Below are 13,188 nucleotides of genomic sequence, written 5' to 3' on the forward strand. Positions count from 1 at the left end.
GATCAGTCCAATCAAAGCTACGGTAGATATAATGTGATTTGACTTAATTTTATCTGTGGCCAATGACCTTGAGGCTTCTTGGATGGGCACTTCTAATGTAACTCTATGGCAGCACCCAAGGGGCATTTATCATACTACTGATCTATTGCAAATGTCTTTCATTGGTGTGCTTGTTTCTGCAAGAACACTTCTGATATCCCACAAGAACCCTTATGTTGTATTGCATGCTTCTTATTGTGCTTGCTTCAGCAAGAACACTACTGATATCTTGCAAAATGTATTGAAGAAAATCTAAACGCAATTACAGTAAAAGTACTGATGCACACCCTTTGATTTACAGTCTAGCCCTCACGGTAGGCTACAGTGGAAAAGAGAGCCAGGGGGAACGAAAAAGGAAGAGAGAGATAGTGTGCGCATGCATGCATGAGCATGTGAGAGAGAGAGTGTGTGAGTGTGTGTTAATGGCATTCTGTTTTTAGGACATATAGCTCCACGTTTTCCGGAACTGCTCCTCTGTATCTCTGACAATCTCGAAACAAACCGAATGGGAGAAGGCATTGATTTTGGTGGGGAAGGGGTCGATCCAACAGGCCCAGTGCTGATTGATGTGCGTGTGGACAGCAGAGATAACATTGTGGGAGATCTTTGCGTTCCCTCCAAAATAGAAACAATCACTGTGTCATGCAGGGCCACTTTCTCTTTGATGGGCGCGTGCTTCTAACTTCCTTGGGCCAAGTTCAATTTCAAGTTCTTATCACCCTCCCCTCCCTGCAGCCAATGTCCCATTTTACGTGTCTCGGGCTAATCTACTGCTCTCTCTCCAATGACATGGCACCAAGGTCATTTGTCAGCAGATTCTGTAGATGTACACTAAATGATTGCTGTGTGACTGACATCTGTAGGTGTAAAGGACAACAGCAGTCAGCCTGGCTCCTGTCATTTCTGTATATTAACGTCTCACTGCTGTTAAAACTGGAGCATTTTTGGACAGTTCACACCAGGGTTTAAGAATGATAATTTTGTGTGATATTGCATTTAATATTTTAAACCAGTTTTTAGGTCTGAGACCATTATTTCAGATTAAGGAGGAGGCACAGTAGCTGCAACTTCTATTTAAACTCACTAATACAGTACAGGTGAAACAGGAGAAAGGCGTGATTTTTGTTGTTGTTGTAATATCTAAATTCAATGTTTTCCCACACCATCTACAAATCTCACATCTGGAGACAATATGTGAGATGTGATACAGGTGTAGGATCACCCTGTTGCAGGATAACTTGTACTGTATTTAAAAGGCTTCTGAAGTTTCTAATTTCCACTTTGAAATTTCTGTCTTGATTTTCCCTAATGGAAAATGTCAGTTAATTATAATCTGGTTAGGCGAGGTGCTGGCTAGCGGAGTATAGACTATACACTGATGAAGACAGCTTGGCTGTCAAAACGTTGGTATTCAATTATTGCATCTGAACTCCAGAGTGTGTGGTCTCCTTTTGTTTTTCATTAATTATAATCCACATAATAATTCACATTTCCTGTTCCTGCAGGATTATTTTCCTGCTGTAGCAAACTGGCTCAAATGAAGATCCTACATCTGTATCTGTTTGTATAGAGGAGTAAAATGTTGTTTCCAAGGTAACGGCATATGTGTGTGTATTACATAGCCTACTGTAGAATAGACAATGTGACTTTTTTTCTTTCTGTCACATCATTTCAATGTAAACCTGGTAATGTAATTTTTTTAAATTAGGTTTAATCATCCACACACACAGCAATTGGCCAGTGATACCTACAGTAGTGTAGATTTTTCAGTGTACCATTTCTAGTGTTGATTCAGGAGTTAAATTAGCTCTGTAAGTGTTCAATTAACACTTATTGGTGTAAATAAAGAACACTATTATTGGTGTTAATAACCGCTAGCACGTTCAGCAGGATGCGACATTTTAGAACTTTTAGATAGAAATACGCTATGTAGAACAAACATGCCTCTCTTGACATGTAAGATAGGGAATCATGTCAGCTCTATTCAAGGCATTTCTATCTGCAACGTTCAACAATGTTTGGAAACTGAACGTGGACCTGAGTTGAACCAAAACCACGCCCATCAATGTAATATTTCCCAGCATAATCTGTTGCAGGTTGATTTTTATAATTGTTTGGTACAATATTTATGTTTTTGCATGTATATTGATTGACATGTGTTTTTCTAAACTAATCCAATCTGTTACTTGGACTTATTGCACCAGTTTTTGAAATGGTTGTTCCAGTTTCGATGCTTTAGGTAGTCTTATATTTTAGTCTTCCAAACCCTGGCAGTCAATTACACATCACTTTGCAAGCCAACAAAATGTGACTGAGCCAACTCCCCGTGCTTACCTTGGAGAGAGAGGGACCGGGCAGGCACCATGTTATGCCGTGAGGCGCACGGTGTCCCCGGTGAGCAGGCATAGCCCGGCGCGGTACATAGCAGCGCCTCGTATTGACCGGGCTAGAGTGGGCATCGAGCCAGGTGCCATGAAGCCGGCTCAACGCATCTGGTCTCCAGTGCGTCTCCTCGGGCCGGGGTACATTGCACCAGCCCTACGTATGGTGTCCGCGGTTCGCCAACACAGCCCAGTGCGGCCTATTCCATCTCGCCGCACTGGCTTGGCTACGGGGAGCATTCAGCCAGGTAGGGTTGGACAGGTTCGGTGCTCAAGACCTGCAGTGCGCCTCCTCCATGGTCCGGTCTGTCCGGTACCACCTCCCCGCACCAGCCCTCCGGTGGCAGCCCCCCGCACCAGGCTGTCTCTCCGTCTTCTCCCTACAGGTGCTTCCACCTGTCCAGTGCTGCCAGAGCCTTCCTCCTCTCCAGCGCTGTCAGAGTCTCCCATCTGCCCTGAGCTGCCAGAATCTCCCGTCTGTCTTGAGCCGCCAGAGCTGCCCGTCTGTCCAGCGCCGCCTGAGCTGCCCGTCTGTCCAGCGCCGCCTGAGCATGCCCGTCTGTCCAGCGCCGCCTGAGCTGCCCGTCTGTCCAGCGCCGCCTGAGCTGCCCGTCTGTCCAGCGCCGCCTGAGCTGCCCGTCTGTCCAGCGCCGCCTGAGCTGCCCGTCTGTCAAGCGCCGCCTGAGCTGCCCGTCTGTCAAGCGCCGCCTGAGCTGCCCGTCTGTTCAGCGCCGCCTGGGCTGCCCGTCTGTCTTGAGCCGCCAGAGCTGCCCGTCTGTCCAGCGCCGCCTGGGCCGCCCGTCTGTCCTGAGCCGCCAGAGCCGTCCGTCAGTCAGGAGCCGCCAGAGCCGTCCGCCAGTCAGGAGCCGCCAGAGCCGCCCGCCAGTCAGGAGCCGCCAGAGCCGCCCGCCAGTCAGGAGCCGCCAGAGCCGCCCGCCAGTCAGGAGCTGCCAGCTGCCCTTCGGTCCGGAGCTGCCCTTCGGTCAAGAGCTGCCCTTCGGTCCGGAGCTGCCCCTCGGTCCTGAGCTGCCCCTCGGTCCTGAGTTGCCCCTCGGTCCTGAGTTACCCCTCAGTCTGGAACTGCCCCTCAGTCCAGAGGTGCCTTTCAGTCCAGAGGTGCCTTTCAGTCCAGAGGTGTCCCTCAGTCCTGTGAGCCCATTTATTGGGGTTCCCAGGCCAAGGTCGGCGGCGAGGATCGCCACTCGTAGAGAGGCCACAGGGGGAGGTTAAGGAGGCGGACAAAAACTGTGGTGAAGTGGAGTCCACGTCCCACGCCAGAGCCGCCACCGCGGACAGACGCCCACCCAGACCCTCCCCTATAGGTTCAGGTTTTGCGGCCGGAATCCGCACCTTTGGGGGGGGGGGGGGGGGTACTGTCACGTTCTGACCTTTATTTCCTTTGTTTTGTTTTTATTTAGTATGGTCAGGGCGTGAGTTGGGGTGGGCAGTCTCTGTGTGTTTTCTATGTTGGGGTTTTGAGTTCGGCCTGGTATGGTTCTCAATCAGAGGCAGCTGTCAATCGTTGTCCCTGATTAAGAATCATACTTAGGTAGCCTGGGTTTCACTTTTGGTTGGTGGGTGTTTGTTTTCCGTGTGAGTGTTTGTCGCCACACGGTACTGTTTCGGTTGCGTTCATTTCACGTTTATTGTTTTTGTATTTTGTAGTGTCCAGTTTATGTCTTTAAATAAACATTATGGACACTTACCACGCTGCATATTGGTCCTCCGATCCTTCTTGCTTCTCCTCGTCAGAAGAGGAGGACGACAGCCGTTACACTTGCAGGCCTGATGTGGCCTGTAAAACCATGAGTTTCAGGCCACTGTATTCGGGTAAAACTAGGCCCTCAAAATAAAGCATTTTGTATTGTCTTTAACAATTTTATTTCAATGATAACATATTCGCTTAGGATCTCACTTGGTAAATGCCATAGGACTGAAAATGAATGAATGCCACAACCATGTCTCTGTCACTTACAAATTCAGTCTTGGGTGGTAACTCTACAATTCACTCGAAAGGCAAGGCACACTGGGAAATATGCAAATAAGGCTTTACACTAAGAAGAGTGTTAATTTAACACTGGAGAATTTGCTGTGCACCAACCTCCCAACTGTACAACATTCCAGAAGAAAACCCCCACTTTCACCACAAGGACTGTAAGTAACCCAACCATGTATATCATAGCATCAGCAATACAGATAACTATACTGTTCATCCTCTTTATAATGATGTTCTCACAAGGCTACCTATCGGATCATGGTTGCAGTCAGTTGTTCAATCCAATCTGTATACAATATGTCTCTTGGATGTCTAACCATGTGCTCCCGAGGGCATTGCTGCCCAGGGTAAATGTTTATTATGTAATATGTTCACACAAAGCCACTGTCTGGAGATAAGATAATATCAACAGGGGAAATGTTTCTCTCACTGTTGGCTTCATTAAAAACATTTAAAAACCTATTATCCAGAGAAATAGAAACACATGGGGATGCTCTGTGTGTGTATGTGTGTGTGTTTAGTTTTACTATCTTTGTGGGGACCAGAAGTCCTCACAAGGATAGTAAAAACAAGGGAAAATACTATTTTAGGGGTTAGGCTTCCAATTAAGGTTAGGGTTAGAATTAGAGTTAGGCGTTAGGTTTAGTTAAAAAAAGAAAGATATTTTACCTTTATTTAACTAGGCAAGTCAGTTAAGAACAAATTCTTATTTTCAATGACGGCCTAGGAACAGTGGGTTAACTGCCTTGTTCAGGGGCAGAACAACAGAGTTTTACCTTGTCAGCTCGGGGATTCAATCTTGCAATCTTTCGGTTACTCGTCCAACACTCTAACCACTAGGTTACCTGCCCGCGGCAGTTATGGGTTAGGGGTTATGTTTAGAGTTAGGGGTGATGGGTTTGGTTTAGAATCAGAGTTAGGGGTTAGGTTTAGGGTTAGGTGTGAAGGGTTAGGGTTAGGGGTTAGGGAAAATAGGATTTTGAATGGGAATCAATTGTTTGGTCCCCACAGGGACAGTAAAACAAATGTGTGTGTGTGTCTGCCTCTAGATCACACAGCTGTGAAAGGTTGTGCTTTGCTGCTGTCTGCTTAACAAAAGTAAAAAACGATTTAGTAAACAAAAAGGTCTGCGAAAATGTTAGCCCCTATTTTTTCATTATCCCTGGTTTAATACCCGACAAAACCATATGCTCCAAATATTGTAAAAACATTACTACACATATGCACCCACATATGCACCGATTGCCTTGCTGCGCTCTCATTGAAAGTAATATGCGTAGGCCTGGTAGTCCATATGGAATTCACCTCTGTGTTTTGCTATAAAGCTGAGGGATGGGGCTGGTGAAATGTTACCACTGTCAAATTCAAAGTTGGACCTAGATTATAGGGGCAAGGACTGATTGTCCATGCATCATTGACAGTTTTCAACATATTTTGAATTTGTACATTGTTTGTTTACAAAGATTCAAATGACCACAAAAACATAGACAATTTAATAAAATAACCTTAGCTTGGGTTTGAGGGAGTTTTAGCTGATAAAGCTATTTATGCGTTTATTTTTCCCAAAATCATTAGGCCAATTGAAATGACCATTGAACAGCAGTGAATATGACAGATAGTCCAAACTCCTCTGTCTTTTGACCATTGAACAGCAGTGAATATGACAGATAGTCCAAACTCCTCTGTCTTTTGACCATTGAACAGCAGTGAATATGACAGATAGTCCAAACCCCTCTGTCTTTTGACCATTGAACAGCAGTGAATATGACAGATAGTCCAAACTCCTCTGTCTTTTGAAAGTATAATCCAAACAGATTAACAATTGTATGGTTTTAAAGACCTAATATATATTTATATATAGCTAACTATAAAGTGTTGTATTTATTTTGAGTGTGTTACATCATGTCTTCTTCTCCCCACCAATTATCTATGTATTTGTTGGTTAATGTGTATGCACACACAATTGAAAGTGCACTGTATTTACCTTTTGGCTCTTAAAATATTCCCCAACCAATGGACATCTCTGTTGCAGAAGACGTATTCGCACCTCCAATAAACGCATCCTTTATTGGACAGCTGGCATGCTACGGAAGTGTGTCCGTGTGTGCGGCCCTATAGCTCCCTGTCCCCGGTGTACGACTTGAACATTTTGGCTAAAAACAGGTGGATGACAACAATTTCCATTGCGTGCAGTTAGGTATCACTTTCGCTGATTGTAGTCAGAGATGGGAGCGAACAATAGCACGCGCCGCGTCTCCTTTGAGTCGGATGAAAATGACAACATCACAGTTGTGAAGGGCATAAGGGTGAGTGCTGAAAGGATAACAACAATGAATTACTGCATAACCAAATGCTGCTCGGAAGTATTGAAGCGCGTTAAAAACGATAGGAACGACTGACTGCATTATTATATCCTTATTACCAAACAAATAGGCCCTGTTATGCCAGAGTAACGTTTGTTATGGTAGCTAGGCTAGCTAACTTGCTGTCAGTTTGACACTGGGGTTTATGCAATGGCCTCGCGTTGTCTAAAATATGAATGACTGGATACAGCTAGGCCAAGTTCTTAGTAATGACGACATTTTAGTTTATAATAGATACTACTTTTATTTTATGACCTTGTTATTAACATTAGTTTAGTCCATGTTGCACCATTAAATCCATGTCATGCAAAACACGTGTCGTGTACTTTCTGTCTGACGTGTAAGCGTCTGACGTGTAAGCTGATAAGTGTTTAACTGTTGCAATGGACCCTGCGTGCCTATTGAAGTTAAATATAGGTTGAGAGGCTTTAGTTTCAAGTTAAGACTAGTTGGCACGAAAATGCCTAATGTGAAGCACCTTGTTGCTAGAAGACTCAAGACAATGTTTATTGTTTACATGGAATAACCTGCTGGTGTGTGGGGGTGTTTTCCTTCTGCATTCTTGCCACGGGTGCTTGTACACAAAAATAAACAAAATATACCTTACGGTTGTTGATTGTACACCCACATATCACAACCAGTGTTATACAATGGCAGCATTCTGCCTTCGTTCTACAGTTTTCAGCCAACCATAAGACTCCGTGTTTTAACATTTAGAAATGTCAATAATCATTGCTTGTCATACGGCTTTTGAAACACATGGCCCTTTTATCAGCAAGGAAGTGTCCTTTAAATGTAAAATATACACTTACTGTAGCAGGTTTGCACAGATCCATACAGCTATGGATGCCGCCATTCGCCTAAACTACACTACACTTCCAGAGTTGCTAGATAGCTAATTAACACAGATCGTCGGTTACCTCTAGTCTTCCGTAAACAAGTGCTGTAACATGGAGATATGGCCGTGTGGGAACACTAACCCTATCAAGGTGTGTATCTATTTAACCTTTTTTTGTTTTTTGAAATGATTTCTCGCTGATATGAAAGACAAGGTCTTTATTCTTCCAAAACCATACCGCAAGCAACGCCTGTTAATGTTCACACCGATGCCTTCGTCCAATCACTCATATGTGTTATGTAATGGAACGGGGTCATGATCAAGGCTAGCCTAGGTCTAACTAATTGGGGGGGTGGACACATTTTAGCAGCGGTGTGTGCCACTGTTAAATGCAATTTGGGATAACACTGCTCAGGCTGTTGTAATGGAGCTAGTGCACCTAGAGTTGTACTCTTGTGTGATTAAGTTGGCTTGGCAAGTAAATTGTGAGAAATCGCCTTTTAGACTTTGGTGTGTGGTGCAGTTGAAGTGTTTAGTGTTGCTCAGATCTGGTATCCTTCTTAGTTGTGCTTTTTTCTCTCCTGTTGGTTTTCTCTTACATATTGCTCTTCTCTCTTCTGCAGCTCTCTGAGAATGTCATCAACAGAATGAGGGAGCCCATAGCTCCCCTTCTTCCCCCCTCCCTTCCACAGGTCCCACCCCCTGTTGCTGCTCCCTCCCCTCTCCTCATTCCAGTGCCTCCCCTCAGACCCCCCTTCGATCCCATCACCTCGCTTCCACCCATAGAACCCATCGCACTACCACCTCAACCTCCTGCACCTGTCACTGAAGTAGTGGCCCCTCCTCCACTTCCACCCCCCATGGAACAGGTAACAGCTCCGACCATCATTGACATGGTGATCCCGCCTCCTACCCTAGCTGCTTTAAAGCCTGTGGCGTCCCCTCAACCACCTGCATCTGTTGAGCAGGTAACACTCCCACCGCAGGTTGAACCCCTGGCTCCCCTCCCTGTTCCCGCTCCTGTTGCTGTGGAACTCAATACCATCCCTGCACCTCCTCTTGTAATCGAACCCGTTGCTGATCCTCCTGTAATCAAACCTCTAGCTTCTCCTATAATCAAACCTGTTGCTTCTCCTCCTGTAATCGAACCTTTTGCTTCTCCTCCTGTAATCGAACCTTTTGCTTCTCCTCCCGTAATGGAACCTTTTGCTTCTCCTCCCGTAATCAAACCTTTTGCTTCTCCTCCTGTAATCGAACCTTTTGCTTCTCCTCCTGTAGTCGAACCTGTTGCTTGTTCTCCTGTAATCGAACCCATTGCTGATCCTTCTGTAATCAAACCCGCTGCTCCTGCTCCTCCCGTAAGTGAGCTTATTGCACCTCCTCCCCCTCCCGTAATTGAGCTTATTGCACCTCCTCCCCCTCCCGTAATTGAGCTTATTGCACCTCCTCCCCCTCCCGTAATTGAGCTTATTGCACCTCCTCCCCCTCCCGTAATTGAGCCCATTGCTCCTCCTCCCCTTTCCTCTTCATTGGCATCCATTTCTTCCTCCCCTGCTGTTGAGTCTGCTGCTCTTCCAATGGAAGCTTTCTCCCTGCAGCCTGCAGTCAAACCCATCGCTCTGCCTTTTCCCCCAGCTGAATTCATTGCTCCTCCCCCTTGTGAACCCATTGCCCCTCCTCCTCAGCCCCCAGTGGAAGCTTTTGCTCCTCCTCCTGCCCCAGAACCAGTGGAAGTTGTTGGCCCCCCTCTTCCTCCTCCCACCCTAGAGCCAGAACCAGTGGCTGCAGCAGCACATGCAGGTGAGTTCTACTATAGCGTACAGACATAAGGGTCTCCTTAATGTGTTTACAAACATTGCCGCACAAGGGCGACGTGCGCAAGTTGGTGGCAGAACAAGGGGGAGTTGTTATAGAACGGCAGCAAAATAACTCTTTACATGTTGCTTGAGTGCATTTCACACTACTTTTGGATTATAATTGGATTTTAAGGCTTGTATGAATGTCCTGCTTACTATGTTTGTCATCATCGCAAATCAACTGCATTATACTTAAAAAACACTTCAACCAGTAAAATGGCTATTTGGCTAGCTTTTGCTACATCCTATATCAATGAGTGTTAACATTCTAACTAACAACTGCTGCATCCAAAATAATTATTTTGTAAAGATCACAACCAAATATAATCTTAGTGACAGTTGAAGCAATAATCAAAACATCTTTTCAATTTTTTTGGTTTAGAAGTAATAGCCTAGATTTACATTTTTATGTTGAATGTGCGCAGATGTCGATGGCGTTCTTAATGCTGCCTAGAGTTGCGCGCATCTTTGCGTGACGTCAGTGTGTCGTGTACTGAAAAAGGGTCTATAGTGTACAGCCATAAGGGTCTCGGTGGCACCATGCTTACATGACATGCATGCATTCATTCACACCACTCAAACTGTCAATGAGACTGTCAGTTAATTTACTGGTTCAGTTGGATTATTGCACTGTGCTGGTATTTGACCACCTCGTAACTAATTCAGAGGTGGTCAATCGTACTGCTGCCTCCACTTCCTCTGAAATGAGCTAAAGCAATTTGGCTTAAATTGACATGTTCACACAGCAGGTCACAGTCATGACCCCAGGCATCACACTGTTCAGTGGGTTAGAAGTCCAGCTTTTGGGATCTGTACTCAGTGATCATTTGGGAATCTTGACCTTACTTTTAAGTCAGCCCACGCATACAGCACAAATGTTCTCTCCCCTCTGATTGTAATTAGTCTTCGTTCTCAGGATTCCTCTCACAGTGGCCTCTGGTATTATGATTCATTGGCATCGCCAAAGCGCTAATGAAACGATTAATTCTTACTTGTAATAAAGTTAATGAATTGATGCCGCACTTAAGCCCATTTCCTATATTTTAGCCCACTAGGCAGCTGAAACCATTGCCCCTTTTTCCTCCTCTGTTTTGTGGAAATCGTTTAATATTTTTTGACTGTTTTCCACTGTTAAATGTGATGCATTCTTTCCCTCCACTAGCCCATTTGCTTAGGGCTGCTTTGCATCTTGCGTGTTAAGGGTCACCTTACACTGGTATCGGAGTGTATCAGGTCTTCGCCATAGGGAAAGGACTGTTGAAGGTAAGGCAGGAAACGATAGGGACGTGGGAGGTTCCATTACAGATGATGACAACGGTGGGCGAAGAGGTTTCCCCATCCTTGACGGCACACAATGGGTGTGATAATTAAAAAGTGGCCATCTTAAAGGCACGCTGCACTGCCTCTGGTGATTAAAACGACACCTCCTCAGTTTCACACAACAATCCAGCCGGGCATCATTATGAAAAGGCTGTGGGTGTGCGTTCGCTGCTTAAGTGTTCATCTGGAATAGAAATCTCCCTAGAAAAACTCCCAAGCCACTTATCAACTGTCAGTCATGCTGTACTGTAAGTTAACGCTATCAGGTCTTTCTTAATATGCTGTTTGGGCTGTCTACTTGAAGACATTGTTAATACAATTGGTCTTGTAACGGCATGCTATTCACACGTTCTTAACAAAAACACTTTTGTATAAATCTGTTTTCATTAGCGCCTGGCTATTCACGCAATCGCTCTCCGTTTTCTGTCTGTCAAAAATTTCTCCCTCTTGTCCATGTTAATTGCTTTGCAGATTAAAAGATAAACACGGCAATGTCTCACTACATTTTTTATCAGGGATTTGTATGAACTGTTTTTTGGGGGATTGTGTATTATTGAAAAAAAGTGTCAGCTAGTTCCACTTAAAAAGCTACTTTTTAAGAATTTTCTTTAGTGTCTTTGCAAAAGGTAATACTCTTATTTTTTTCTATTTAAATTTTTGCTCCTTTTCGTTCAGTAAAGGACCCTTGTTTATAGTACTAATAGATGAGAGATCTACTATGCCTTGCGTGTCATTTTCCACCTATTCATCATCATATTAAGATCACTTTATTGGTTAATTGCACAGAAGGTCCAAGGTCTGACTTCTGCTTTTTAAGACACACATATGCATACATACCAATACAGGTTTTGGAGAGGTGCGGTAGGATGCCACCCTGGACACGCAGGGAGCTCTTGTTATGGGGGGTTGTTATGGGGGGTCCTGCACAATGGCAGGAAATTGCATGTAGAATTTGATACCATCAACCCTCTGGTTGCCAGCTCAGTTCCCGACAGATTTTTCCAGTTGGACCCGGGATTCTAACTTTCAAACTTTTGGTTGCTGGCTCGCCACCCTAACCACTAGACTACCTGCCGCCCCAGTACAGTATGTATACAGTATGTCCAGACTTGACAGTTGAGATGAGGCAAAGGTCACCAGGGAGCTCTAGCGAAGCTAGCCTAATTGCAGCTAGTGTTTTTGGCAGTGTAGTTTTGTTTTTAACCGTTGATTGAGCTCCACATCTTTCGATACGGGTCATGGTTGGACCACGTGTCTTTTTGTGTTCGTTCCTGCCCACGTCACCAGACAGTAATAATACTCACATCTGACTAATGAGCTTTGAGTTGGAGGATAAAGATTTTTCTCTCTCCTCTTCCTTCCCTCAGTATGTGTGGTAGAAAGTACTATATCTTTTTTACGTCAGCGGTTCGTCAGGTGCATGGTGGTTTGGTTACTAGATGACTGCAGTACACAGGTGGAGCTTTTCTAGTGCTATAACCTTCATTCGTTGTGTTCTTGTGACGGCTTCAAATTATTCTCTCAACATGGGTGGCCTATAAGCACAGTGATGTAAGTCGACATTGGAAGAAAGGCTACATGTTTTCAAGGTTGTCCCATGTTCATTATACACTTAGTGCACAAAAAATTAGGAACACCTTCCTAATATTGAGTTCCACCCCCATTTGCCCTCAGAACAACCTCAATTTGTCGGGCATAGACTACAAGGTGTCGAAAGCGTTCCACAGGGATGCTGGCCCATCTTGACTCCAATGCTTCCTACAGTTGTGTGAGATTGTCTGGATGTCCTTTGGGTGGTGGGCCATTCTTGATACACAAGGGAAACTGTTGGCCATGACGAACCCAGCAGCGTTGCGGTTGTTGACACATTCAAACCAGTGCGCCTGGCACCTACTACCATACCCCATTCCAAGACCACTTAAATCTCTGGTCTTGACCATTCACCCTCTGAATGGCACACAATCCATGTTCTTTAACTTGTCTCCTCCCCTTCATCTACACTGATTGAAGTGGATTTAACAGGTGACATCAATAAGGTATCATAGCTTTCAACTGGTCTGTCATGGAAAGAGGTGTTCCGAATGTTTTATACACTGTTTAAATGCACTCAACAGGAAAAAGTCGTATCGATCGCGTCTTATCACCTCTGCTGTCTTGCAATTCTGCAAGTCTTGTTAATTAAACAGTCACCAAGGCTCGAGCCCAATACCACATTTTTGTTGATTGTGTGCCCACGAGTGGTGGGATGGAGTTAGACCTCTTGGCTGTCTCTAAATCACGGCCTAGTCGCGTGTGTGCTGATTACAGTATGGTCAAGGTTGAGCCTCCTACACCGCTCTATGCAGGCTATAAATATTCATACTCCTGCGCCCACACACTGGCTAGCCCGGCTTAA

General features: G+C 45.0%; 1 protein-coding gene across 3 annotated transcripts in view; it reads left to right on the forward strand.

Moving 5' to 3' along the window:
* Positions 1-6,478: 6,478 nt before the first annotated feature.
* LOC129844148 (MICOS complex subunit MIC19-like) overlaps positions 6,479-13,188 on the forward strand; it is a gene marked incomplete at its 3' end in the record, with an annotated part of 78,789 nt that continues 72,079 nt past the window's right edge. The window contains 3 exon segments of one of the 3 annotated variants that reach the window (XM_055912554.1): positions 6,479-6,722; positions 8,241-8,585; positions 9,303-9,417. In XM_055912554.1, coding sequence (XP_055768529.1) covers positions 6,642-6,722; positions 8,241-8,585; positions 9,303-9,417 — 541 coding nt within the window. 3 annotated transcript variants of the gene reach the window in all.

The sequence above is a fragment of the Salvelinus fontinalis genome, unplaced genomic scaffold (genome assembly GCF_029448725.1).
Source record: "Salvelinus fontinalis isolate EN_2023a unplaced genomic scaffold, ASM2944872v1 scaffold_0181, whole genome shotgun sequence".
NCBI classification, from domain to species: Eukaryota; Metazoa; Chordata; class Actinopteri; order Salmoniformes; family Salmonidae; genus Salvelinus; species Salvelinus fontinalis.